The sequence below is a fragment of the Sipha flava genome, unplaced genomic scaffold (genome assembly GCF_003268045.1).
Source record: "Sipha flava isolate LNK unplaced genomic scaffold, YSA_version1 114_pilon_pilon, whole genome shotgun sequence".
Classification (NCBI taxonomy): Eukaryota; Metazoa; Arthropoda; class Insecta; order Hemiptera; family Aphididae; genus Sipha; species Sipha flava.
The window spans coordinates 1,200,823-1,228,234 of record NW_020271737.1 but is presented as its reverse complement, the minus strand read 5'-3'; the positions used below and the strand labels follow the sequence as shown (position 1 = coordinate 1,228,234).

General features: G+C 33.9%; 3 protein-coding genes, 1 long non-coding RNA gene and 1 pseudogene across 4 annotated transcripts; 4 read left to right on the top strand and 1 right to left on the bottom strand.

The window, feature by feature from the left end:
* Positions 1-1,615: 1,615 nt before the first annotated feature.
* Positions 1,616-6,530, top strand: LOC112690523. The gene has a single exon (XM_025564556.1). The coding sequence runs from the start codon at positions 5,511-5,513 to the stop codon at positions 6,513-6,515; it is 1,005 nt and encodes a 334-aa protein (XP_025420341.1). The 5' UTR covers positions 1,616-5,510; the 3' UTR covers positions 6,516-6,530.
* On the top strand, positions 6,516-7,587 carry LOC112690530. Its single transcript, XM_025564568.1, has one exon. The coding sequence runs from the start codon at positions 6,535-6,537 to the stop codon at positions 6,871-6,873; it is 339 nt and encodes a 112-aa protein (XP_025420353.1). The 5' UTR covers positions 6,516-6,534; the 3' UTR covers positions 6,874-7,587.
* LOC112690748 lies at positions 7,267-8,842 on the top strand (annotated as a pseudogene).
* Positions 8,843-9,232: 390 nt separating this feature from the next.
* LOC112690540 lies at positions 9,233-17,164 on the bottom strand. Its single transcript, XR_003149222.1, has 4 exons — positions 16,909-17,164; positions 16,111-16,834; positions 15,942-16,045; positions 9,233-14,232 (listed from the first exon to the last, which is right to left on the bottom strand). It is a non-coding gene; the product is annotated as an uncharacterized LOC112690540 (long non-coding RNA).
* A 6,781-nt stretch (positions 17,165-23,945) lies between these two features.
* Positions 23,946-26,063, top strand: LOC112690435 (cuticle protein 7-like). The gene is made up of 2 exons (XM_025564450.1): positions 23,946-24,050; positions 25,616-26,063. Exons 1-2 carry the CDS (start codon positions 24,039-24,041, stop codon positions 25,994-25,996), a joined length of 393 nt encoding a protein of 130 aa, XP_025420235.1. The 5' UTR covers positions 23,946-24,038; the 3' UTR covers positions 25,997-26,063.
* The last annotated feature ends 1,349 nt before the right edge of the window (positions 26,064-27,412 follow it).

The following is a 27,412-nucleotide window of genomic DNA, read 5'->3' as shown; positions in this document are numbered from 1 at the left end:
ATCAACGTGTGTGAAATTAGCCCCCCAATTTTTATAATTTAATATTTAAGCTAATATTTTCATAAAATTTACGTTTTTTTATGATTAAATAATTTGATATTTGAACTAGTTGTATTAGAAAGTATAGTGTAATGTACTAATTTTCGGAAAAACGGATAAATTTGGATATTTTGTCCATGGATATTTTGACCGTTGGATATTTTGTCTTTGTTTATTTTGGTTTGGATATTTTGTCCGTGGATATTTTGTCCTTGAATATTTTGACCTAAATTCACTATAAATATTGCTTGTATCCTTCCGTTTCCAAATAAAACGATATTTATTACTATCTAATGATACTAGATTTTCATCTCGTTCACTTCGTATAATTTTAATTTCATTATTTTCCATTATTTGACGAAAAGGAATATGCTACGTAATATATTTTATAAACTGATGAATACTTCGTTGACGTTTTTTGCGACAACTACGACGCCTGTAGGTATCGGTTATTTAAGTTACTAATAACATCCGGTTAATCCGATAAATATTAAACGTATCAATCGTTCAGCCAAAAGGAATAATTTTATTAATCATTCGATAACCGATTATCGTACTCAAAATTATCGTTCGATTAAATTTGGCAACATTTAAAAAAAATTAAATATTGGGCGTTCTCAATCATGTTACCAAAAATAACGTTCTCAATTGTATTTTATACCGGATTTATTATGTACCACAGTATCAACAACTAATACTTAGGTATACCTAAGTACATTTTGTAAATGGTTTATTTTCCATAAAAATGTTAATTTTTTAATTTTGTAAAAACTTAACTTAAATAAAGTACCTCCCATAAGTTCTTTTTTTAAAAAAATATTGTGAGCACGATAGAACATCTGAAAATTCAGTGCTCCCGCGTCAATCACTCGACCCTACCATCTCATGTGAACAAAGCCGGATCGGATAAATTAGGCCTACCGAGTTTTTTGTATGTTACCGGCATACTTACTAACTAGCGGCCCTTATCCAAATTTTTTTAATTGCATATTTCAATAGGTGCACTAATCTTCAACTTTAAACTATTAATATTTTCTATTAGCGGCGTTTCACAACTTAAAAAGCCAAAAATTGTCGTGGCCCACTGAGTTTTGCCCAGTAACTTACCTGGCCACTTCGGCCCTGCATGTGAAATTAATCTCACGACTTAAAAACGGCTAATGATTTCCGCGTGTACATTTTTATGACATAATATCGCACCTACAACCCGACCGGAAGTCTCGTCTAATCTTTCGTGTATTTCGCTTTCCGCACAGACGTCTCGCATTATTTGCATTGCTGGATCTGCAACGCAGATATGATACAACGACTGTGGAGTTTCGTAACCAGAATTCACATCGAACTGATGAAAAATAAAATGTCCGGACGGGTCAGAAAAAATACCCATAGTTAAGTTCAAAACTCTATCTATTCGAGTTCGAAAACCTAACTAGATAAACATTCTTGTTCAATTTTAATCATCGATGTTGTTAACACTTGCAAATAAAACAAACTAGATAGAACAATTTTTTTTTTTTTTTTTGTTCAAATCGGCAATACACTCTCCATTTGGAAACACCGTTAGACAGTACACCAAGTGGTGAGTCGCCATCATTTATTTAAAACGCAACTCACAAAAATAACGTATTGAAGTGACTGTGGGACAATCCCCCACAGTCAGGCCTCTCACAATAAATTTTTACAACTTTGATTGGTACGACCGTAGGACAATCCCCCACGGTCGACCCCTTACAAAGATTTACCTATTCTAACCTCAGGTAGATTAAAATACCGAACGCCCGTGGGCTTAAGGCTATGACAAGCTTTCGGCCAGTATGCTAAGGTACAAACTCCGTTACAAATCCTCAAAATATTTTATGAGGAGTGTTTTAAATGGGCTATTTTGACAAAACTTGTGACGGTGGCCGCTAAGTACAATTAGTGTAAATTATACGGCATACGTGGATAAGTACAGTTTAACCGGAATTACTTTTCCTTCACCATTGACTGAGATAAGATTATTTGAAAAAAAAAAAAATAAACCTAATGTGTCTATTATTGTTTATGGTTTGAAAGAAGAAAGAAGATAAAAGAAGAATAAATGTAATATATTTCCATTAGAAGTTATCCGATAAATTCGATCTTACGTTTATAACAAGTGGAAATATAAACCATTATTCGTTAAAATATGGTAAACAACTTATAATCACATTATCGCTTATGGTAATATACATGTACCTCGCGGATATATAAGACTGAAGTGTACGAGTAAATTTCACTCCGCTTCTGACTTTTGTCTCGGATACTCCTTTAATCGTACAAAAAAACAGCAAGTGTGATATTTTCTCTTCACCGTATTATTATTGCCAGCCGTGTTTTTATACGATTATTATATTTTGTGTGATTAATTTTTTTGTAAAATGTTTTACTATGGTGTGTGTAATTAATCTTTTGCCTGTGTCGATACTTTCGCGGTATACGAGAGGTCTCATACCGATCAACTCTTATCGTGCGATATCTGCACGAAAGTGTTGAAAACTGCTGTGATTACGAGCCAGGCCGACAATTCGTCGAACGGTGATCAAAGTAAGAATAATTTAAAATTATTTTAAGGGTAATATCGTAGTTATATTCTAAAACCTTATTTCTTTCTACGTTTTTAGGATTAAAACGAATTAATTTTGAGAACGGTGCTAATGTCATTATAGTGACAGTCTATAGACTATGTTGAATGTTGTCAACTCTATCGGCTTTGTAAAGTTAAAATTTGCATTTAACCGAAAAATAGTTTGGTATTATAGGAAGAATACGGAGGGCTTAACTAGTTATTCTGATTTTTTGGAACTAATAAAATTAGAATTAATTCAAAATCTACGGGAATGTTCGCTAGAAAATTCGATTAAATTAAATTTAAAACTCGAGGTGATCTATAATTTGCCTAATGTAGAAAACTCCTCTCAAAATAGAGCTTTCAAGACCTTAGCAAAGGAACTTTTTCTTATCAGTGATATCGAGGGTATGGTGGTTGATGACTTAACGAAGCTTACCGGAGAAGGGGAACAGTACGCTGGGAAATGCAGTGGCTATACATTGCAGCAGATTGACGGGCTTCTGTTAGGCGTTTACATGTATACCTCTATGGGCGGTTCTTCCTACATTGAACTCCCGACCATCATACGGGTTGAAAATGCTGTTACAAACCCGCAAAATATCGACGGTAAGTGTTTTAAATGGGTCATTTTGGGCCAAACATGTAACGGGGGCTGCTAAGCATAGAGTTGATATGAATTACACCTCGCATGAGGATAAATACGATTTCACAAGACATACTTTCCCCGCACCACTATCGGAGATTCGGATTTTCGAGAAAAATAATTTGAACGTTTTAATTAATGTCTACGGGATGAAAAAAGACGTGGAAAAAATGATATGTGTGTTATATTTCCATTATGAGTAGCGGATGTGGAAAAAACCGATCATATGGATTTACTTTTCGTGACACAAGGGGATAAAAGTCAATATGCCTTTATTAGGGATTTATCACTATTGGCGAGTGCATAAAAAAATGCTCATGATGAAAAAGTATTTTTTTGCAAAATATGTTTTACGTCGTTTGACAAACAGCCTAAAAAAATGAAATTACGTGACTAGGAGGCTTTAGATGAGCACAAGATGGTTTACGGTACACACAAAACTATTTTGCCATAGATGCCGGAAGATGGAACATTACTTAAGTATGAGGGGTGGGGTAAAACATGCCCCCATTCAATCGTGATATATGCCAATTTCGAGGCACTATTGGAAAAATGTTCGGAGGTACAGGGTAAAAATACCACTATTACGCACATACGAGTACATCGTCCGATGAGTTATAGATATTACGTGAAAGCTGCCGATTACGTGACCATCGATTTACTCGAAAAACATGAAATACCGCGAAAGCCGGTGATTTATCATGGGTCGGAAACACGAGAAGACGTTGCTAAGAGGTTCCTCGAAGAAGTCGTTTCAATCGGGACTCGTGTAAGAGACCTATTAAAGATAAATGTTGAAATAATTATGAGTGATGAAGAAGAACGTGTGCATTCGGCGTGTGTGAAATGTAATTTGTGTAGGGAAAACTACCGTTGCTAATTGCTAGGTGGCCGATCACTGTCACCTGTCCGGTATACACCGACAGACATTATGTAATGGGTGCAATTTAAAAATGCAAACGCCAAATGTTGTGCCGTGTTTCCTATACAATCTGACTAACTATAATGCTCACTTTATTATGACCGAATTAGAGTATGATACAAAAACAATCCTGGTCATTCTGAATAATGAAAAGTTTATATCCTTTTCGAAGCATATTTCACGAGATCTACATAAAATTTACAACATTATATTATTACTACATAAGATTTACAACATAAAAAGTGTTTTTTTGTCACGGAGGGCACTGATAAGAATGGTTATGAATTTGATCCGTATAGGGACAACATTTCTATGCGGTCCTTCGACCATAAAATCTAGACAATCAAGACTCACAAGTTATTGTACAATCGGCAAAACGATAAGCGTGTGGTTTTAAATTGTCAAATTCACACCCTGGCATATCCCGAACCTATGTTGTGAAGAGCAGTATGAAAAGGAGAGTTCTGGAACCCTCGCGCGCCACCCTGCCACCATCGTCTGACCGATCACATAACCTATGTATATCCCCCCCCCCCATATATGATACCATCATGCTGCTGTGAAAACCTACCATAATCTTTCTTGACCACACGCCTTATCTAAATCAACTCGACCCCCCCCCCCCCAATACCATACCCCCCCCCCATGCCGTACCTGGAATGTATGTCCATCCACGATATCTACGTCTTATCAATATTATAATTATTATCAGAGTTGTTGAGAACGAAAAAGCGGAACATTTCGACATTCTCGTGATTGAAGGCTCGGAACGGATGCACTATACCAACATTTCTAATTTTTCACGGCTGGTACGAAGTCAGAAAACCTCTCATGAAAGTAGGCTTTTTATATGCAAGAGATGTGTCACCTCATTCGATGAGCAGGTCAAAAAAAATAAATTGTATGGTAATGAGGCTCTCCAACAACACACGAAGCTATGCGAACCGAATAAACCGATTTTACCAGTTATGCCGGAGGAGGGGGAAGTTCTTAGGTTTAACGGGTGAGCCAACATGTAGCGTCATCCGTTTGTGATACACGCTGATTTTGAAGCTCTGCTCGAAAAACAAGCGGAACGGGGGGAGCGAGTACTGACGGGATACATGTACATCATCCAATGAGCTACGGGTACTTTGTCAAGGCGTCGGTAAACGTGTCCGTAGAATTGTTGGATAAATACGAAATACTGCAGGTGTCTGTCGTATATCGTGGGTCGGATTCGCGTAACGAGGTGGCCAAACACTTTGTCGCCAGTGTGACCGCGCTCGCTGCCAGGTTGGATGGCCTACTGAAGGCGACTTAATGTGCCGATTTCGATGAGTGTGGATGAGATACGTGTGCATAACGCGAAAAGTGTGTGCGATATGTGTAAGTTAGCGTTCACCGAGGCCGTGTGCAAAGTCGCCGACCACTGCCATCTGTCGGGACGGTTGAGGCATACGCTCTGCGCGCCGTGCAACCTCAAACTCGTCACACCCAAGTTTGTACCGTGCTTCCTTCACAACCTGTCGAAATATGACGCGCACTTTATCGTAACCGAACTCGGTTACGATAAGGAGTCGATAACGGTGATCCCCAAAACTGAGGAAAACTATATCTCGTTCTCTAAACGCGTCACACCCGATTTTAGCATGAAGTTCTTGGACTCGTGTCGATTTATGACCTCGAGCCTTGCCGAGTTGGCCGGGAACCTCCTTACGAAGCCCGGTGACTTTGATAAGTTCCGGGAGACTGCCAAAGAGTTCCAGCCCGCCGACCTGCCTCTCGTCACGCGAAAGGGTGTGATTCCGTACGAGTATTCCGACAAATGGTTGAGACTCGAGGAGACCGTCAAGCCACTGAAACGTGAGTTCTACAGCGTGTTGAACGAGAGGTACGTTAGTGATGAGGACTACGTGCACGCGACTGAGGTGTGGAGCCATTTCAACTGCGCGACCCTCGGCGACTACAGCGACCTATACCTAAAGGTGGACGTTATACTTCTGACCGACGTGATGGAGAACTTCCGAGACCTCTGCATGTCCACGTACAACCTCGACCCCGTGTATTATTATACGGCACCGGGGTTTACGTTCGACGCTATGCTAAGGTATACGGGCGTTTCACTGGAATTACTAACGGATTACGATATGGTGTTATTCGTGGAACAAGGTATCAGAGGGGGTTTGGTTCAGGAAAGTGAGCGATACTGTCGGGCCAACAACCCGAAAACGCCGGGGTACGATGCCACGAAGCCTCCGTCATGGCTCGTCTATCAGGACTGTAAATATACACCATTTATTCAATTACTTATATTACTAACTTTGAATCGTTACAGGTAACAACTTGTACGGGTACGCCATGGGAGAATACATGCCCTACGGGGGGTTCAAGTGGTACGAGGGAGATTTGAATCGCTCCTTGGAGTTGACGGACGGTACGACTGAAAAATCCGACGTTGGGCGTATCTATGAGGTAGATATCGCTTACCCAGACAGCCTTTATGACGCGCACAACGATCTGTCCTTCTTATCCCGGAATGCCATACCACCGGACTCGAAAGTTAATAAATTACTGGCTACGTTGGAGTGGAAAGAGCGATATATTGTACACTATCGAAATTTAAAGCAAGCCATTGCTAATGGACTAATAGTGGAAAAAGTAATATATATATATAATAAATATTTTCACCGGAATTAAACCACGTGAAAAGTGTGCTGTATATATATACATATTAACTGCAGTATCTATCGATAAATTATAGGTTCACAGGGTGTTGGAATTCCGACAGTCAGCTTGGCTTGCTAAATATATAAATTTAAATACCGAGATGAGAAAGAAGGCCGGCAATGAATTCGAACGTGATTTTTTCAAACTACTTAATAACGCGGTGTTCGGTAAATATTTCAGACAGCTCGCCATTATCATTAATCGTACTACATAATTTTATTATTATTATTATTCGAATTTGCTGGGAAAACTATGGAACGCGTTCGAAATAATATTTCCATGGAATTGGTTTCATGTCCACGTCGAATGCGGAAACTAATCAACAAGCCCACGTTCAAACACGTAACCTCGTACAATGAGAATATGGCAGCCGTATTATTGCAAAAGAGCGACGTGCATTTCTCCAAACCTATTTACATAGGATTCGCCGTCCTGGAAATAAGCAAGGAGTTAATGTATAACTATCATTACAATGTGATGCGACGGCATTATAACGACTCGATTAAACTGATGTATATGGATACAGGTCAGTTTTCGATATAATAAATATTATTCACACTCATATATCTAACGTATAACATGACTTATAACCAGATTCCCCGGTATATCGAGTGAACACAGACGATTTCTACAAGGACCTGGTGGACAAACCCACGCTCCTCGAACGGATGGACACCTCGAATCTCCCTGTCACACATGCCTGCTACAACGGTACGCGTAAGAAAATACCGGGGTTGTTCAAGGATGAAACAGCCGAGCGTACTATGTACGAGTTCATTGCACTCCGCGCGAAATCTTACGCGTACAAATCGATAGGGATGAGAAACTCGTGGCCAAGGGTATTCGTGGGCATGTGGTTCGCAATCACATGACGTTCGAAGACCACAAGCGCTGTCTGTTCGAGGACGAGAGCACTGGTGACGGTGACGAAAGCTAGGAGCTCGGTACTGACGATGCCGATTTCGACGACGGTGATTTCGGCGACGACGATGGGTGGAAGGATGTGGAGATGAAACGGCGTGCGCGTCTGATAGCCCGATCGGTCGTCGAAACGATACACGGGAATGCCGCCGCCGCCAAGATTGCTGGCGTAACGTTTTTCCCGACACCACTTCCCCCGTATACACCGTACTGGGAAAATTTATCAATCCGATCGTTCAAACATTGTGTTAAAACGATTAAGACCAAGAAAATGACTTATTCGTTTCGACGATAAACGTGTTGTTTGCGATGATCGAATACGAACGCGCGCGTACGGTCATTACGCGCTACGCGAGTGATATTGTATTTTATAGACTTATGTAATAATGCTTTCAAAATAAATTGTATGTAAATAACAAATTTCACTTTTTCCTCGTCAATATTGTTTCTAATGAGTTGTTTACCACATGCACACACACACACACACATACATATACACACACTATAATATATCGAGTAGATGTGAATATGAGTTACATTATTTTTGTCATAAAAAATATAATTATTGTTTTCGCAAACGAAATTAAGTATCGTCTAATGACTCTGATTTAATGAGACGAGGTCGAAGTTATTAGACGATACTTAAGTAAACTATGGAAAGAATTGATGACATTACTAGTGAAAATCGACGTGTTGAAATAGAAAAGGTGTACATTTTCTCGGGCTTAAATACCCATGGTTTCAATGTGTTCGACAACAGTGTGCAGTAATCGTCTTCAGTGAACAGTTCTCTACTCGCTTACTATACTTTACAACGTATCCCTGAAGCATACTTCTGTTGCCAGCACCAGCTACCAGTACCGACGGTATCTTCACCAGCACTAACAGCACCAGCACCGAAATCATCATAACGACAATAGTCCGCACCGCGAAAGACACACGTTTGTTTCACACAGTGAGTTATCATAAAATGTTGATAGATAACTAATCAGACATAATATATATTATATAATTATATATATTTAATATTTATTATATACATAATATTAATATTTATGTGTGAAATTCATATACTCATAATTTTATCATGTTCATTATAGGCCATGGACTCGTTATTGAATGCTCTAAATAAAAAATGCAGTACGAGAACCGTATCCATGAGTGAACTCGTCATGGGCGAGAAGTATAATATAGTAAAATTTGCGGAGGTCGCTACAAAATTCGGACCCGCGGTTGTGTGCACGCTCGAGGATGGGGGATAATGGTCACATTGATGTATTCCTGCCCAAGATGAACAAAATGAGTGCGGATGTGATCACATCGTACAATCAGCGGCCGGTGGAAGACCATCTACAGCTGATATATAAAGGGAAACTAGGCCGTGCCTTTAATGTGGAATTCTCGAAATAAATATATTTTCTCTTCATACATACAAACTGTTAATCATTCTATATTTATTTATTTAACGGCTAACCTCTAAGGTAAAACAATAGTTCTCCCTGTCTCCTTAAAGTACCGAGAACTCGACTCGTCTTATCCCGGAGTACATATATATATATATATATATATATATATATGTAATAATAATATAAATAATACACAGTAGTAATATTTGGTATTTCGTCTTTATTTTTTTTATAGAGTTGTGGAAAAAAAATAAACATTGGTACAATACATACAAGTCTTATGTGTAATAAACCATTTGCGTAATGCGTAAATGTTGTAGAATGTACATTGTTTTGAATTCATATCTTTGTGGAAAATACACCGAGGTAAAATGTCGTCGGACTGCATTTGGTTGAGCCGCGGGCATCCTAGTTCTTGTAAATTGATGACCTCGATGTGTGGCACGAACTCTTGAGACATCTGTTGTTTCTGCAATCCCTTCACGTACATATGGTCGAATTTCATCGAGTTCAAAATCCGATTGATTTCACCGTACTCCAACGTCTCCGTGCTCTAGAGAAAACCCATGAAAGTACCGCTTCAGCCATCGGTTGGCCCTTTGCGATTTCTCGTCTTGAACAATAGACGTATGTTTGAATATCCAATGTTGACTGGTCCACCTTTCCGTGACCACTACGGACATTTCTTTTACAAAATATCTTCTATGCACGCCGAGAACGCACTGAACATCCACAATGGCCATCGTAATAGTTTTACGTATTATGCTGTATCTTTTATATATGCTTCGAGCGAATTCACACCACTTAATAGTTTGGAAATTATGTTATTTATCGATTTCGATCGATCCGCGGTCTCGATCAGATGCTGTGCGAAAGGGTTGGCAAATCAGGATTGAAGCCCGTCGCACAATGTTCTAATACTGTTTATCTGGTCCTGGGTGTCGATTCCTTTTTCCAAAAGCGTTTTGATAATCTCCTGTTGCTTCTTCTGAATTTTTTCCACCTAAATTGTAAATATTTTGTTGTTTTCCTTGATTCTGATCACGGCTTTTCTCCTCTTGCCATCCGTAGTTGCACCAAACACGTTCATAGCGATACTGATGTTATCCTCGCATATCACTCGCTTTTATCCAGCTACTGTGCGAGTCATCGAATCCCAACCACTTGACGAACAAACGATTTCCCCTTATCTGGATAATTTTCTCGACTAAGTAATCGTCTGGGTACATGGTTTTCGACAATTCCTCGGAATAAAAACAGCCCAAAATCGGCGAGCCGGTATAATCTCGCAGGCCATACGTTACAGGCGACGTTTTATTTACTCTGGCGACAGTGAATATTTCCGCGGACCAGTTGGCCAGATATCCTTTGGTAAAAACACCTTTCCATATACTTATACAGACATTTATATTTACTAATTTATAGTATACTATTTATACCTACTTTATATTTAGATATTTTTCCCGGGATATCGCCTCGCTGATTACGCAATACAATCGAAGCGGGCGTTTCGTCCGTTTGCGTGGGCGTCATTCCCACAGTCCTGTGTTTAGAATTATTGTACATGCGCATCAACACGGGCAGAATGCTGACCCATTCGTGCGAACCTCTGGTGGTAAACTCTCGGAACATTTTCCCCTTCAGAGTCAGGTTGATCCGTTCCACGATACACGCTTTGGTCGTAGTGAACGTTGAATACTTTTTAATTGTATACTTTGTCATTAGGGTGTCAAATGTTTTATTATAAAATTCTTTGCCGTTATCCACCTGCAATAGTTTCGAGGGCGAGCGATCGCGTAATATCCGTGCAAAAGCTTTTGCAACTTCCGTACCGGTTTTCGTTTTTAACACTAGTGCCTAGGCGAATTTCGTAAAACAGTCGATGACGCACAATATGTACTTGAAACTTTTGTTTTCCCCGGCGTACGGTATCATCTCCACGAGATCGGCTTACCACAGATCGTTTTTTCCGTATACGTTGACCACACGCCTGGTATAATTTTTTCTTGCCGCTTTATGCAACTCGTACGCGATCTCACGTTTGGACATAGCCGGGAATTTTCCTTATTATCCCCGCTTCGTGTTATTCCTCGTAAATGGACAGTATCTCGTTCGAAACCCCCGTATTGCCCGCGGACCGTGTTGCCAATAGAAGTCGAAGTCGGTCGACAAGTTCATTCGGGTCGTTCCAATAGACTAGAGAATTATGTTTCTATAACCTCACAGAAAGTTTACCGCCGTCGGACACAAACAATTTGGTAATAATATTTTTATATTTATCCCCTCCAGTTTTAATTTTTGTCCCGTCTAACGTCAAGTGCGCCGATGTCTGAGCCAATATCGATTTATATGTTTCCAATTCTTGTGTGGTATATCGATATGGATGTTTGGATCTCAGCAAACTCACGAGCTTCGGTGTAAGAAGGCGTGTGATGCCCCCGATAACTAGCGTGTTCCCCACGAATTTAATTTCTTTGTCGCCCAACTTAATAGTGCCGTTAGGTAGTTTTTTCGGACCTTACGTTCGGTCTTTGGCCTGCGAACGAAACCAGCTTTCGATGTCCACCGAAATTGGATTATTCGAAAATTCCGTCTCGTTTTCAACGTTCTGCTCCTCTTCGTCCTCTTTGTAATCGGTCTTACCTTTTCCAACGGATCGATTATAGGTTTCAAAGTTTGCGCGACAATGGCACGAGCATCGGCCTCACCGTATTTCAACGCCGAGTATTTACGTCTGATATTCTCCTTTGCTTCGGCTAATTCGGCTATTAGTACATCTTCGGAAGTCATGATTTTGACTGTTGCAATGCGCTGGAGACGTCGTTTTATATAACAACAAACGTATCGAACCCATGTCTATACCGTCCGTTATTTCGTTCGCAGTCCTTGCTTATAACAATAAAATCGAACTGTCCATGGGCCCAAAGAGTCGTGTAAAATTCTCTGAAATCCGAATACTTCATATCGCCCGAATAGTGTTACGAGTAAGCGTGTTTCAAATTGGTCTCGTCCTGTTTGAACAATACTATGAAATTACTGTTATCCCGGATAAGGTGTTTCGGCACGCGGGCGTAAGATTGTGCCATGTAGCACACGTCGATTCGATTGCACACGATGATGTGCAATACGTTGAAGTCGTTGGAACAATCGAGTCCTATGTTCAAAAATTTGCACGCATCAAAGTCTATCACGAATGATGAAGAACTGATGAGCTTATTAAGTGCAGGAGCTGCATGCTTTATCTTCTTGCCGACGACCGCGTTATCAACCATCGAACCGACCATCTTGATTAATACTGTACGTCTTTTTGAAATATCACTCACTGACACTTTATTGAAAAATAAGACTCGAAATTATAACACAATTCACGGTAACTCTAATATTTGATACAGTACGGTTTAAGATGTACGACAAAAGTTAGAAGCGGAGTGAAGTATAGTCGTGTATTTCGACTAATTATTAAATAAATATTTCCATCAAACACGCTATGTATAGCTAATCAATACACTCGTAGGGTATAAGTTAATCACATTTATGATTTTTTCAAAACAAAATCGTTAAAATTTCTAAAATCACACATACATGTAGTGGCTCATTAGTGGCAGAATTGCATTGCATTGCATAATTGTTGGGCTAAGTACTGCAGCGGCGGCGGCATAAACGTGTACATACGATTGTGACACATGGCGGTCGCACATGGTCGGGCTAATGCAGTAGTAATAATGATAATAATAATAATATTGATAAGACGTAGATATCGTGGATGGTCATATATTCCAGGTGCGGCAAGGAGCGGAGGGTATGATATTGGGAGTGGGGGGTCGAGTTGATGTAGATAAGGCGTGTGGTCAGGAAAGATTACGGTAGGTTTTCACAGTTGCACACGGAGAAGATGATATATAGGGGGAGATATATATAGGTTATGTGATCGATCTGGTGACGGGGAGGGGATATACGTAGATCAAGTGATCGATCGGGTGATGAGGGGGCAGGGGAATATACGTAGGTCACGTGATCGATCAGACGATGAGGGGCGGGGGAATATACATAGGTTATGTGATCGGTCGGACGATAGTGAGGAGGGGGGAGATATACATAGGTTATGTGATCGGTCAGACGATGGGGACGGGGTGGCGCGCGGGGGTTCCAGAACTCTTCTTTTCATACTAATGTGAAGTATTGTATAAAATATATACTTATAAGATGGTGGTGGTTAATAACTTAGTTTTAAATTATTGTATGTAAAAGTTTAGATATTATTTAAGGTAAGGTATCGAGAGAAAAGTCATAAGCGTAGTGAAATTTACCAGTACATTTTAGCCTTATATATTCATATATATGCTATGCTATATTACCATGTGCATTAGGTATACCCAAGGCCGGATTAAGGAGGGGGTCTAACCGATGTGGTAACCTCGGGGCCCTCTCGAGTACCCAAGTGAAGGGGGGCCCGAACAACTTTAAGCCGATACACATTTTTTATCATACTAAAATTAGTAGTTTTATAGACATTAATTGTATATACCTATTAATTTTATAATTTTATAAAGAAATTGACAATTTGTGAAAAATTTAAAAAACATGTATCGTTCTGCGAGGGTAGTGAACAACTTTGTAAAGCATGTTTCGTCAAAAGGACCCATTAAAATGTCAGCCCCAGGGCCCAAACCACAGCTGAATACACTTAAAAAAAAAAAAGCACGTCGACGTTGTTAACGTCGAACTCAGATGCCCGTGCCTAGACCCATTATTTAATAACAATAGTAATAATAATATTAAAAATACTTCCAAGATCCCAGAGCTTCCATTAACTTCATTTCTTCAGACTCGAACGACACACTGTTCTCGTGCAGAAACGGAAGATCAATTTGGAACTGGTGTCGATTTTCGAATATTTAATGTTAACTCCGTACACTATCCAGCTCGTCGAGTGCCGACTCGATCCATTTAAAGCCGCTGTGCAGCATAAACTGAGACATCGCCCACCCGTAAAAGTTATTATCTATAACATTTTAAAATATTTAAATAATAAAGTAATTAAATAAAACAAAAATAATTGAATGGTTTATATTCGTAAATTAATGGATATAAAAATAAATGGTTTATATATATTATTTATATATATATATATATATAAATCATAAATAAATATTTGGCCTGAAGTATTATTATATTTGTAATGTACAACCGGTTTCGCGTTAAAAATTCATAATCAGGTATATACCAAGACCATAGACCGCATAGACCTGTATTGTGTAGGGTACTTACAATAATTTTGGGCCTTATCTTAACAAAACGTATAAAAAGTATATTTAATAAATTACAACATATGAATGATTAAATAAATATAACTTTTATATTTTATTGATGAATATTTTTTCCTTAAATCTCGTAGATATATTTTCTAATGTAGTTCAAATAATTTATGATTTATATTTTTATAGTAAATTGTAGCTGTTATATTATCATAATAATTTTTTGAACGAAAATATAAAACATTTTTTTTTTTTTTTTCTTATTACGAAACATAATATTTATTTTTTTATCAAATATTTTAGAATAAATTTAATTTAATTTAATTTGAGCAACATCGGTTAAAATGCGGGCCCTTACTCTTAGACTAATATTTCAGGGGCTTTAGGGCATACCCTAACCCCTTTGCTTACACCTATGACAAAATCCATAAAATCGAAATTAAATATGAAAAAATAAAGAAAAGAATAGATTAAGAAAAATAATCGATTTACATAGAGATTATTTAAAAGTTTATTCTTATAAGGCAGATATTTTAAGAAATATAAATACTTTGGTTGTAATTTATTATTATATAAAATGTATTAGCATAAGATATTATTTTTAAAATCGGTTTGTACACTTAAAATATCATTAAAATTGTTTTTTTTTTATTCCGTTGTATATGTGTAACTCCTAACTCCTCTAAAACTGAATTAATGTAAATATTATTTTGGATATTTAATATTTATAAATCAGTACTGATATCAAAATGTATACTATGGTCATTCTTTAAATATATTTAACAGTATTTGAATTTGGGGCGGTCTTTTTTAATTTTATTTCAGAACTGTATCCTTTATATAATATTTTAAAATTTATATTTATCCTACCTATGATGTATTAAATGCTATTTATTATGTATTAAATGTGTTACAATTACATTTAAGTTTATGTATATAAGCATTTTCAATGAAACTGCTTTTACATTTTTAGTAATATAATTTAGAATTTTAGCGAATTTGTTTGATATATTATTTTCATATTTCATACAACAACGGTTTACAAAGTTATTCAGTGAGTCCTGTTCTATTATTTCTGTATATATTTGTAGATTTTTTTTTAATAATATTTCAATTGAAACTATTTTTATGTGCTGTATTATAAATAGTATTGACCTCGTTGTGGTAATTATGTTTAATGAAATAAAATAATAAAATAAATGATCTGTATGTAAAAAGGCTGATTTTTTCTAAATGTATTCCTTTATTAATTTTTTCATATTCAGTCCCGATTTAATTAATTTTGTATACCTACATACCTGATGATGAATTTTTTAATTTTGAACCAATTGTGCATTACAAATATAATAATACTCCAGTCTAAGCATTTATATATTTATTTATTTATATATTAAAATATTTAATATATAATTTTATATGCGATGAACACATACCGACTAATAATATTCATACTCACATTCTTGATACATAATCTATGAATCAGCCTCCTCGAAGTTGGGATCCGGCGTATTGCAACTATTCGCCTTCCCGTAATGCGTGCTCGCCCGCGCCATTCTACTTCTAATGTTAAAATTTTACGATTAATAACACACGTTTATTATTATTGTTATTAATATTTAGTATACCTTTCTCAAACATGAGCAACATGTCGAAGTCGACGAGAAACTCCGAACTTCAAAGTTTTGACAACGTCTTTCTATCATTTAAGTATTATTGTTCTTCTGGATCACGAAAAATATTGGGTTTTTAATGGTGTTTCGTGTTTTTTAGTGCATATCCTGCATATAATCGGCCGAATTTACATAAATCACACAACTCATATGATGATGGTTGTAGTATGAGTATTCACTCCTTATTCTCCTGACATTTTTTCAATAGCTCCTCGAAATCTGTATGCACGACAAACGGGTGGTAATGAGTTTTACCCTAAACTTCGAATTTGATATAAGCGCCATCCTCCGGCATCTATGATAAAAACGGGTTATGCGTGCCGCAAACATTCATGTGCTTATACAGAACCTCTTGATCGCAAAATTTGAATTTTTTCCGCAGACTGTCGAACATGGTAAAGCTATTTTTGCAAATAATAGTCTACCGTCATAACTATTTTTCTGCAAGCCCACCAACCACGATAAATCTCGCATAAACTAGTAACGGCTATTCAATCGGATTTTTCGCAGAACATTTGCATAGTTTTATAATTAATTCTAATTTTACTAATTCCAAAAAGTTAACTGTCAAACGTCAGTTTTATTTCGACGAAGCCGGTAGTGTTGATAACATTTAGTTTGACCTTTTGACGGATATTGTTAACACTATTTTTGAAATGTATACGTTTTAATGATAGTCCTAGAAACGCGAATAAAAATATTTAGAATCTAACCGCGATAATGCTATGATAAAATTTTCAAAATAATTCTTACCTTGATCATCTTTCGGTACGTTTAAATTCGGTCTGAACTCTCAGAAGTGGCAGTTGTTGTAATAGGCGACATCAAATCGATTTTCGATTGTTCAGCTGTTCGGCACAAATGTTATAATATAAGCGCTGATCGGTGTGTGATCCAATAAAAATAAAATCGTACGAAAAACGATAGTATAAATATAATGACAACTAACAAAAATTTCACGCTCAATATTCTTATGATCGATTTGGTCCGGTTAAGGTCTCGATCGAGACAAAAGTCATAAGAGGAATGAAAGGTGGTCGCATATTTCAGCCTTATATATTCACGAGACGAGTATAAATTATATACATAGGTAGTCATTAGATATAAAGTGATTACAAGTGGTTGATCACATTTGAAATTTCAAAAACCTGTGTTTATACATTCTAAACCATTAGTCAGAAAACGATTGTAAGCTAGGCGCATTTATACATTTTAAATTATAATGATATGTTTCCTAAAATCACACGTACATCATATAACATCTGCATTATTATGTTATTAAAATAGGTCACCACAGACAGGTACATTATTCCATCAGACGTTCTATGAATCGCCATGTTATATTACTATTGTTGTCCTTAACTGCAATGCGATTATAAGTTAATCACGTTTGTACATTTTAATCGCAGAAGTGTTATTACTTTCTAAAACCATACGTATACCTCGTAATATCACCGATAATGGATAATCAAAATTAAACGTACAATACGTACAACGTGTACAACGTTTCACCGTAACATACAATATAAATATGAACTCCGTAACAGCACCAATAATAAATAATTAAAACTACGTTTCGATACACGCGTAATGTTTAACGTCGATATTATATTGACATGCGTATAGCTAATGACTGTTTAGCCGACGAGCGAACGGACGGTAGTAACATGATGATGGGGCGGAGCGAAGCGCGGGCGCGAAGGAAATGTCCTTTGTATATTACTTAATTATAACAAAACATTTCAATGTTGTTCCATGAAAAGAAAATATATTTTTTCGCTTTTCAGAAAAAAAAAAAATTGAAAAATCAACTAAAATATGTATAGATAATAAGTCACATCATTCAATCACCTGTATAATAGGCTGCTTGTTTAGGTGGGATCCCATGACTCGTGTATTTGACGAATATCCACGAATACTATTTACTATTTCACGAACATCAATTTTGGTAATTAAATTCCCTTTGACTCGTGTCACTTTTGCCAACAATCCGCGAAAAGGTGGCGAATAACGAATACCGAATATTTGCACAAGTACTCCATTCCCCCTACTCGACAAGTATCCATGAAGGGTAAAATACGATTGCGTACGTTCGTTATCGGCGATACATTTTTAAGCTACAAGATTCCGTACGGTTTACCTGATTTTTTAACTACACGATTGCGTACGAAGTTTTGAACGTTGATGCCAATTTCATACCAGTATTGGTGTATACTACATGCTTATACGAAAGAACTTAAAACATTTAGTAAATACTTTGTACATTATTGCTTTTATTACCTATGTTTATTGTTAATGTTATCAACTATATCAGATATAACGAAATTTCGTTATTTACTTTGTACGGTATTTTCGAGTTTCAGTAAAAGTAGAGGTTATAGATGTCAAGAAATGCAAATTTAAGCATTTTTAAATAATTTATTAATAATAATTTCATTCAAATAAAAGCTGTCGATTTTATTTATTTATTAATCACTTTTCTTTTATTTAGTTATCCTCATTATATTTATTATTTTATTATTAATGCTTTTTTATAAACTATTATAGAATTGTACATGTATTTTATATTTAGATACAATACGTTGAAATTAGTAGATTTGACAACGTTGCATATAATTTCATACTCAATCGTGTTTATTTATTTTTTTTACCCACCTTTTTGTTACCAATCTACAAACGTACGCAATCGTGTTCTACCCACCACGAATACCAAATATTCGTCAAATACACAAGTCATGGGATCCCGGCTTGCGTTCCGTAAGATTGTTGATAAGAATTTGCTAAACCACGGCAGCTAAGTTTCGTCTCACATGCCTGGACACAACTTACCATCTCATTTATTGACGAATTATTTGCGTCCCAAATAATAATTTCAATAACAATATGATTGGGAATGTTGGAATTATAAAAATTAATTTTAACAGTCAAAAAGATAACGACGATAATGAACATTCTCAATCGTAGTTCTACTTAATTACCGTAACATTTTATTGAAACTCAAATTTCCAAACGTAACAACAAAGAAATTAATAGTATGTTATTTATAACTAATGTAAGTCATAAAGCAGAGTTTGACAAAAGATAATTATATTTATATCAATATTGAAGACTATATTATTGTATCTAGTAAAAAATCCATATTCAGTACTATAGTATATAGACATGTGGCTATTATCGTATATAATAATATATATTATACCAGCGTTTCTCAAACTTGTTTTATCAATGGAACCCTTTTTGATGTTCACATTTATTGTGGAACCTTTCCTTTTTTTTTAGCTTTTTTTTAGGATTATTTGTAAATAAATTATAATCATATAATAATATTGTGTTAAAGGTATTTAATTCAAAAAATATGTTAAAATAAAAATTAAAATAATAATAATTATATACATATATCTATAATAATATTTTAATAATAATTACTTTAATAAGACTAAATATAAATTTACACTATTCCATATGGCTTATACATTGTTATTTAATATACAAAGATTTTTTTTCTATAATTTATACATTTTTTCACCATTACTAATCTTAAGTTGGAAATTTTAAAGTAATTTTCTCAAATTTTTTTTAAAAAATTACTAAAGCTTTACGGAACACAGTTTAAGAAACGCTGTATTATACTATAAAGGTAAGTATGTTGTACTTCATATTAAACATAATTATACATTTTATAAGTTCAAATATAGAGCTCTATACAAAAATATTAAGGTTTTAACAAATATATTTTGTACTACATAAACTTTAAAGATTATCTTATGTTGTATTGCTGTGTTGGTTGTTCTATGAGCGAGGGTATGAATGAGTGACAGTGGTGTTTAATTTAATTTAAAATATAAATTTATTTCAATATGAATTTATTGAGTATACGTAGCGAAGATTCAATAATTTAAATACAAGAGTAAACTGAGGATAATACTTAAGTGTCTGAAATGACGAACTCTATGTCCATTTTAGATGCTAAGTTTTTTTGAAATAAAATATAAAATGGACAAAAATAAAGTATGTGCTACATGCGTAACACGTGAATATATGCGTAACATATTAAATTATTATTTAAAAAAATATATCCAATACTTCATTTTATTCTATTGATCTATATTTGTTTTATATATAATATTTTACATTTTCCCGAATAAAATAAGGTTTATATCATATAATTTAAAATGAAATTCTAACTATTGCTTGTAATTTATAATATATACCCGTTTTAAATTACGTACTCTATATTTACCCAAAAAAAAAATGAACGAAAACTATTCAAATAACGTTGTTTGAAATTTATTTGAATAAAATGTTTTCTAAATAAAATTGTATTCGAATAACGTCCTATTTTGTCTTAAAGTCCTGATATTGATTTATAACAATATTATTAGATATGACAGTTTTTGACAATATACCTGTTTTATTTTCATGTAATCTACAAATAGCTCTAAAATTACTGAATTTGTGAAAAATTACAATAATTATTAAATATACGGTCACAAGGCGGTGGTAATTTAGCATATACTTGATTACATTATTACGTAATAAATATAAACCTAAGCGTTGGACTTAAATTATATAAAATATATAATTTATATAACACAATATATTTTATTTTTATTTCAAATTTTTAATTTTTTAACTTTTAGTCTTAGCATTTTTATTTATTAATTTTCAACAATGAATACAACATTAAGTATATTTTAAGTAAATTAATTAATAAATTTAGATAGGTTGTACAAAAAACATTGAAGTATAACAAATCATGTCATTGGTAAAAAGCGTTTTCCAATTGAAATATAGCCTGTTAATAAGTGAAAATTAAATCTGCTATGTGCACCCATAACTCTGACTTTTTTAAACCTATTTTAATTTTACCGTCAGTTTGATTTATATTATATAAAAATAATTATAATGACTTGAAATAAAACTCTTGTGTGCAGAATTGTATCACATTATATGAATAGCCGTTGTCGATTTACTAGAAATATAAAGGTTATTTTTTTCTTTTGAAAATTTTGCGTTAAGGCTATTATTAACTATTTCGCTCGAACATTTACTTTTTTTTAAGTCTCGGTTATTTCATGTTAGAATAGTAATCACCGTTAATTCTAAATATTTTATTATTTTTTTATTTTTGCTTTCTGGAAAAACTATTGCAAAACAATTCTTTTTATCTCTTCGCATATCGGTGCAATTGAAACATATTCCGTTGTCGACGGATTTTAGCGGACGATTTATTTTGTCCAGTCACACGTGAGTTTACTATAGTCCTAGTGTGTGTTTATTTGGTCAGAAATGTCGGTTATCATTACGGAATCGTGTTCAACACTATATCGGCATTGGGAAATGTATTGCTTGTTAAATCTCGTGACGTAAAATATTACGCGGAGTAGCTCGCGCCACTGAAGTCGAGAAGCGTAATAATAGTAATAATTTTATCAAAGTGAACGTATCTGTGTGTGTTTATCGCGATATGCTCTAGAGAATATTTAGATTGCGTTTTGGGACGACGAGTATAAGAGTGGAATTAATTAATCAATTTAAAATCGATTAGGCAACGTTACTCGTATTCTGCATTTCGTCGTATGTTATTACAATGCTAGACGTATGAAAATACTACAACTCCAAATGAATAATTTCGGTATGAGAAAATATTTAAATGTTTCATTCAATGAAACATTTCGGTACGCTACTTTCTTTCGTATAACGATTGACATTTGCCTCGGAATACGTACGACCACAATGCTTGATTTTTTTTTTCTATAATAAAGCTTCAGCATGAATCTAATATTCGAAATATTTCGATATTTATATAATATAAACTATTACGATAGTGAAAGAATACCATTAGATTAGATTACCGTTATATAAAAAAGTGAGATGATTGTGGTGTAAGTTCGTTCTTCGTCCCTTCGGTCCTCGGACTAGATATTGTTGATGGGTGTATTGAGTTTTAAAGAAACGATAACTCATTTCTTTAGTAAAATGATTCTGAACAAAGCTTCAGTAAATAAATATACTGTTTAAATATTCTACCATTTTTAGTCTAATTATCGTTAGGATCTTTTTATTTATCAACCTTTTAAAGTTTTCTTGTTTGACAATTGAAAAAAAATATTTTATCAAAACATAGTGCGTTTGTTGTACAGAAGTTTATTTTAATAACGGCGGTTCACTGTTATCGACCCAGTGTGCAATAGAAATCGTATATAACTTATGCATAGCCATATAGGTATAAAGTAATATATATAATGTATATTAATTATTATAAATTATATAACTTTTATTTAAGTACCACATTCAACAATAGAGTTTTCTATTATCAAATATAAATTTTATATCGGTTGCATATTTATTAATAATGAATATTAATTAAATAATAATATATATTTACTAGGTAAGTATATATTTTATAATTGGTAATTAAATACTAATTCAGTTAGTATAGTATATTATTTTAGTTGTTAGAGTGGCAAATTTCCACCGACTTACACGAGGAAAACATGAAAATACGCCCCTGTGTATAACGTTTAAAATGTATTTAAAATTAAATGACAAAATCGTACTATTATATATTAACATGCATATACGATACACATTCATCAAGTCATGATGATTATAAAATATTATTTGGATACAAAATAAAAAAAATAGAAGAATGTAGAGAATTAAAAAAATTATAATTGTATCCTTAAAGAATACAACTATATAAATAGTGATAATTTATGTGCATTCAGTACTGGTTTTTATAGAATAAAATATAAAATAACAACATAATAACTCCAAGATAATAACATAACTATTTGGTGTTAGGAACTCATTATATAAAAAAAAAAATATCACTACACAACATATACAAATTATTTAGAGTTCAGGTAGAACTATAATTATGCTTGTACATTTTTACCAAAATATTTTAAAATAAAAAATCAATCAACTAATTAGAAAAATATATATTTATTCTTCCTTATACGTTTAATAAGAATAACGAATTTTTATCTAAATCGAATATAAAATGCAAAATGTGAATATTCATTCGTCTGTCAATTATTTAATAATAAAATATAATTTTTATTACGAAAGAAAAAAAATGTCAAGTGTTTAACGATGAACCATTAATTTGGTATGTTTTAGTGAAGACAATATGACTATAATTACGTTACTTAAATGTTTACCAAATAATCATAAATATATTTTTCTTAGTTATAAATTATAACGTGTCACAGCCGATATCCAATTAAAGAAATTGATATAAAATGCGAGTAACATGAACAAATAAAAATGCATTTTACTTATTTTCTAAATAAGTATTTGTTCATACTCGTTATTTTCCTCGTATCTTTTAAAGAATTGGAAAACTATCTTGAGTCACGTTTGAATGTTATTTTAAATCAATATGCAGAGATCATACAAAAAAGCTAAAAACATTTGAAACAATCAAAAAAAAAGAAAAAAAGTTGTTGTAAAAAATGGAACCCAAAAAGTATGTCCAACTGAAAACAAAAACCAACATCTTAACAACTCATGCACTACGGAACCTATAAACTTATGATTCGTGAACTCATTTTTCGTAGTACACACAAGCGTAATTAAAAATATAAATCTCATTATATAATATGTACTTTGTGAACAAGAATATGATGATTTCAGGCGTATACGTAAATACATAGAGTTTTTTTTTTTTGTTTTAATGAGCTGATGTAACTGATCCATATGTATAATTATTATTCAATGTACCGAGGTGAAAAAAATGTAGTAGAGGAACTTACATAGTATAAAAACTGGAAACAATGTTTTCATAAATCATTCAACGGTAGTTTTCGTTACTTGTGTGACCACAAATTACAATTTAATTTCATTAAAGTTTATATTCTATACACAGCTTCAAAATGACAACAAAGGTGAGACATTTTTTTACATTTTTTTTTATGTCTTTTTCTTTTTTTTTCTTTGCCGACATTTTTCGTACTTCAAAATCAAATGTATTTTCCAAACTTCTCATTTAAATTTAACGGCACGTAACTATATTCGCACAATTTATAACGAATAGATTTATTATTAACATAATTATTAAAATTGTAAATTATAGGCTAAAGTTACAATATTGGTTCGGATAATTTACTTAAAGTAATATAAAAATAAATCTTCTCAATAATTTTTTTCGCAAAAACAAAAATTCTTATTTTTTATTTTTACACAAAACTGTTGATAGCTTTAGAATGGTACGTCAAATTAAAACAATTCTTAACTTATTAGTAGAACATTGCTATTTAAATAAATAGTTTGCATTCTAATTGTTCTAAGCAGAAAAACGGATATGAATATGACTGTTAGTTTATGAAATTAGACCGTAGATACAACTTTACGAATCGTTATTGCGAATAGTTATTCATCGAGTTGAAATATCACAAGCATTTGCACTCAAGTATTATTTAAGTAATCTCAAGTGGTAACTTGACTATTTTTTTTATTTTTAACCAGCAAATATATCACATATTTCTCAACGTTTATCTATAAATGTGCCATTTATGAACACCGATTTCTAGTGGCAGCTAAAGCGTAATGCTATGATTTTTTTCCCGCGAATTCGACCGACAGTAAATCGTTGAAAATATTAAGATTTCGTCAACAGCCGGATTAAGTGACGGCCGAACGAAAAACCGTTTCCCGATGTTCGTCTAAAGTAGGAGTGGTGAACCTATGGCACGTTGACTAAATTTTAATGGCACGCTCAAAAAATTGAAATTATTAAAAATTTTACAAAAAAAAAAAAAGAAAAGAAATTATACTATTTATAAAATGTTGGTTATCAACAATCCTTATGCTTTCATATTTTTTGTCAACTTATGTTTATAACCCAAAACGAATTAAATTAAATCGAAGGAAAGAAAGGTTTTGATCGATGAAACCATTATTTGTTGTGTTTCACTGAGAATGATTAAAATTTAATAGAAATAATGTAATAAATCTGTGATTTTATTTTTATTCTTAGAAAATATAATTTTCTTTGGGCGCACGTGTACGATTTACAAAACCATAGTTGAAAAATTTGGCACTTGAATCAAAAGAAGGTTCGCCACCTTTGGTCTAAAGCACATGCATTGTTTCGCTCATGATTCCATCTTGTCGGACTTGTTTCTTTGTTAAGAAATTTGATTCATTGCTGTATCAATCGTCTTCAGAACTGTCAACTGATCTAATTGATCTTTTTCGCCCAGAATCGTACATTGGTCTCAAGTTAACAAGATAAATACAGATAACATTCATCTGATCGAGTATCTTACATCCTAACCGATTAAGAAATTTCGCCCTTTTTATGTATACATCCCTACTAAAAGTATACCGAACACTAAAAATATATTAATAATTGTTTATGAAATATTATCAAACATTAATTATGATTATTACTCAATGAGGTATAGTCATATTTTCAATACAATTTTAACGCAACACGTTTTTCTTTCAGTTGATCGCATTCGCCGCGCTGGTCGCCGGTCACATGATGGTGTTCGCCTATCCGCCCGAGTACAGCAGCTACAACGCACACGACCAATACGCGCACGCGCCCGCCCCGTACAGCTTCGAGTACGGCGTGCACGACCCGCACACGCACGACGTGAAGAGCCAACACGAGTCGAGCGACGGACACGGCAACGTGAAGGGATCGTACAGCCTGTTGGAAGCCGACGGGTCTACCCGCGTGGTCGAGTACACCGCGGACGACGTGCACGGGTTCAACGCGGTCGTCAAGAAAGTCGGTTCGCCCAACTACCACGGTCAGCCATCGTCCGCCGACTACTATCACGGTCACCAGAACGTCTACCCGTCCGGCTACCACCACTACTAGACCCGTTGGAAACGCGTGGGACAGCTTTCGTTTTGTTTATTTTTTGTAAATCGGAGAAAAAAGAAAATAGTAAAAAAATATGTGCGTCGTATGTTTTCACAACAATACGAGGGCGATGTACCGCGGGAAAAATCTCTATTGTTGCAAAACCATATCGTTTACTTGTTTGTTGAATAAAACATTTTTTTCATTCTATACCGTCTTCGTTCGTTCTAGCCTTTCGATTCAAATACTGTTCCTTGAACACGTATTACAATAACATAATTAATACTTTATCGCGGCCTTTTCAGTGCCGATTAACAATTGAGTTTTATAGTAAACAAGTGGATTAAGAATGTATACGCAAACCATGCCCTCGGAAAGATTTAACTCTCCAAAAAAAATTTTAGAGGTATTGTATGGTTTTGACGTATGTAAATAAAACCTTTAAGTTAAATGTCTTTGTAGCCATCAAAATTATTTTAAAAATTATGGGGTTAAAATACCGAATGAAAAAAAAAAACCATTGGTAATCTATTTTAATAAAATGGATTGAGTTGTATATAACTTTTATTCCCTCATAATCCATTAAGAAATAATTGCCAATTCAAATGTTAAAATAATATAAAATAGCATGTTGTATAATCATTAATGTCTTTGATATCCATGCCATACGAAATAAATAAAATAAATTAATGTCTGGAAATTATTTCTAAGAAAACTTATATTAAAATTTTTTTTTCAATATCCTAGTATTGAAATGCTTACGGTATAAATATTTAGCTAGTAGTTATTACATGATAAATCTGAAAACTTTTATAAAATTATTTGACCTCAAAAATATTCAGATGATTTTTATAACACAATCCACCAATTATTTATGTGCATTATTTATTTATAAACCGATTAAAGATATCAAAGATGTACATATATTCGTTTAAGTAAAAAAATTTAACTATAATAATCAGATAATAAAGTTGGAACGTTGGCCACAAAATTTGTGTAACGACAAAAATAACAACAGTTAAGTTATTAATAATAATACTAATAATAATAATCAAAACTGTGAACTTGTATATTTTGTATATTTGATGTAAATACTTATCTTTGATTATTTTTATATACTTGCACTTTTTAAACATAATATACTAAACATTTTCAATTTTTAACTGGTTTGATGGTAACCGGTAACTCCCTTTAAAAAATCATTAACTGTATATGTAACATGAATTCTGAAATATTTTAATAATTTAAATAAAATTATTCTAACCATAGCCAATTCGTGTTACGAGTTCGTTAGATTTCATAAAAATTAATATACCTCATTTATTTTTTACACTTTTGTATTTTAGTGTATTTAATTTATATATAAATATATTTATAAAAAAAAAAGTTTATATACAGATATAAATAAATACTTAACCTGGAGTGTATTAT

Coding starts and splice junctions, on each gene's coding strand:
- LOC112690530 (XM_025564568.1), top strand. CDS start 6,535: ATGGGAGAATACATGCCCTACGGGGGGTTCAAGTGGTACGAGGGAGAT.
- LOC112690523 (XM_025564556.1), top strand. CDS start 5,511: ATGAGTGTGGATGAGATACGTGTGCATAACGCGAAAAGTGTGTGCGAT.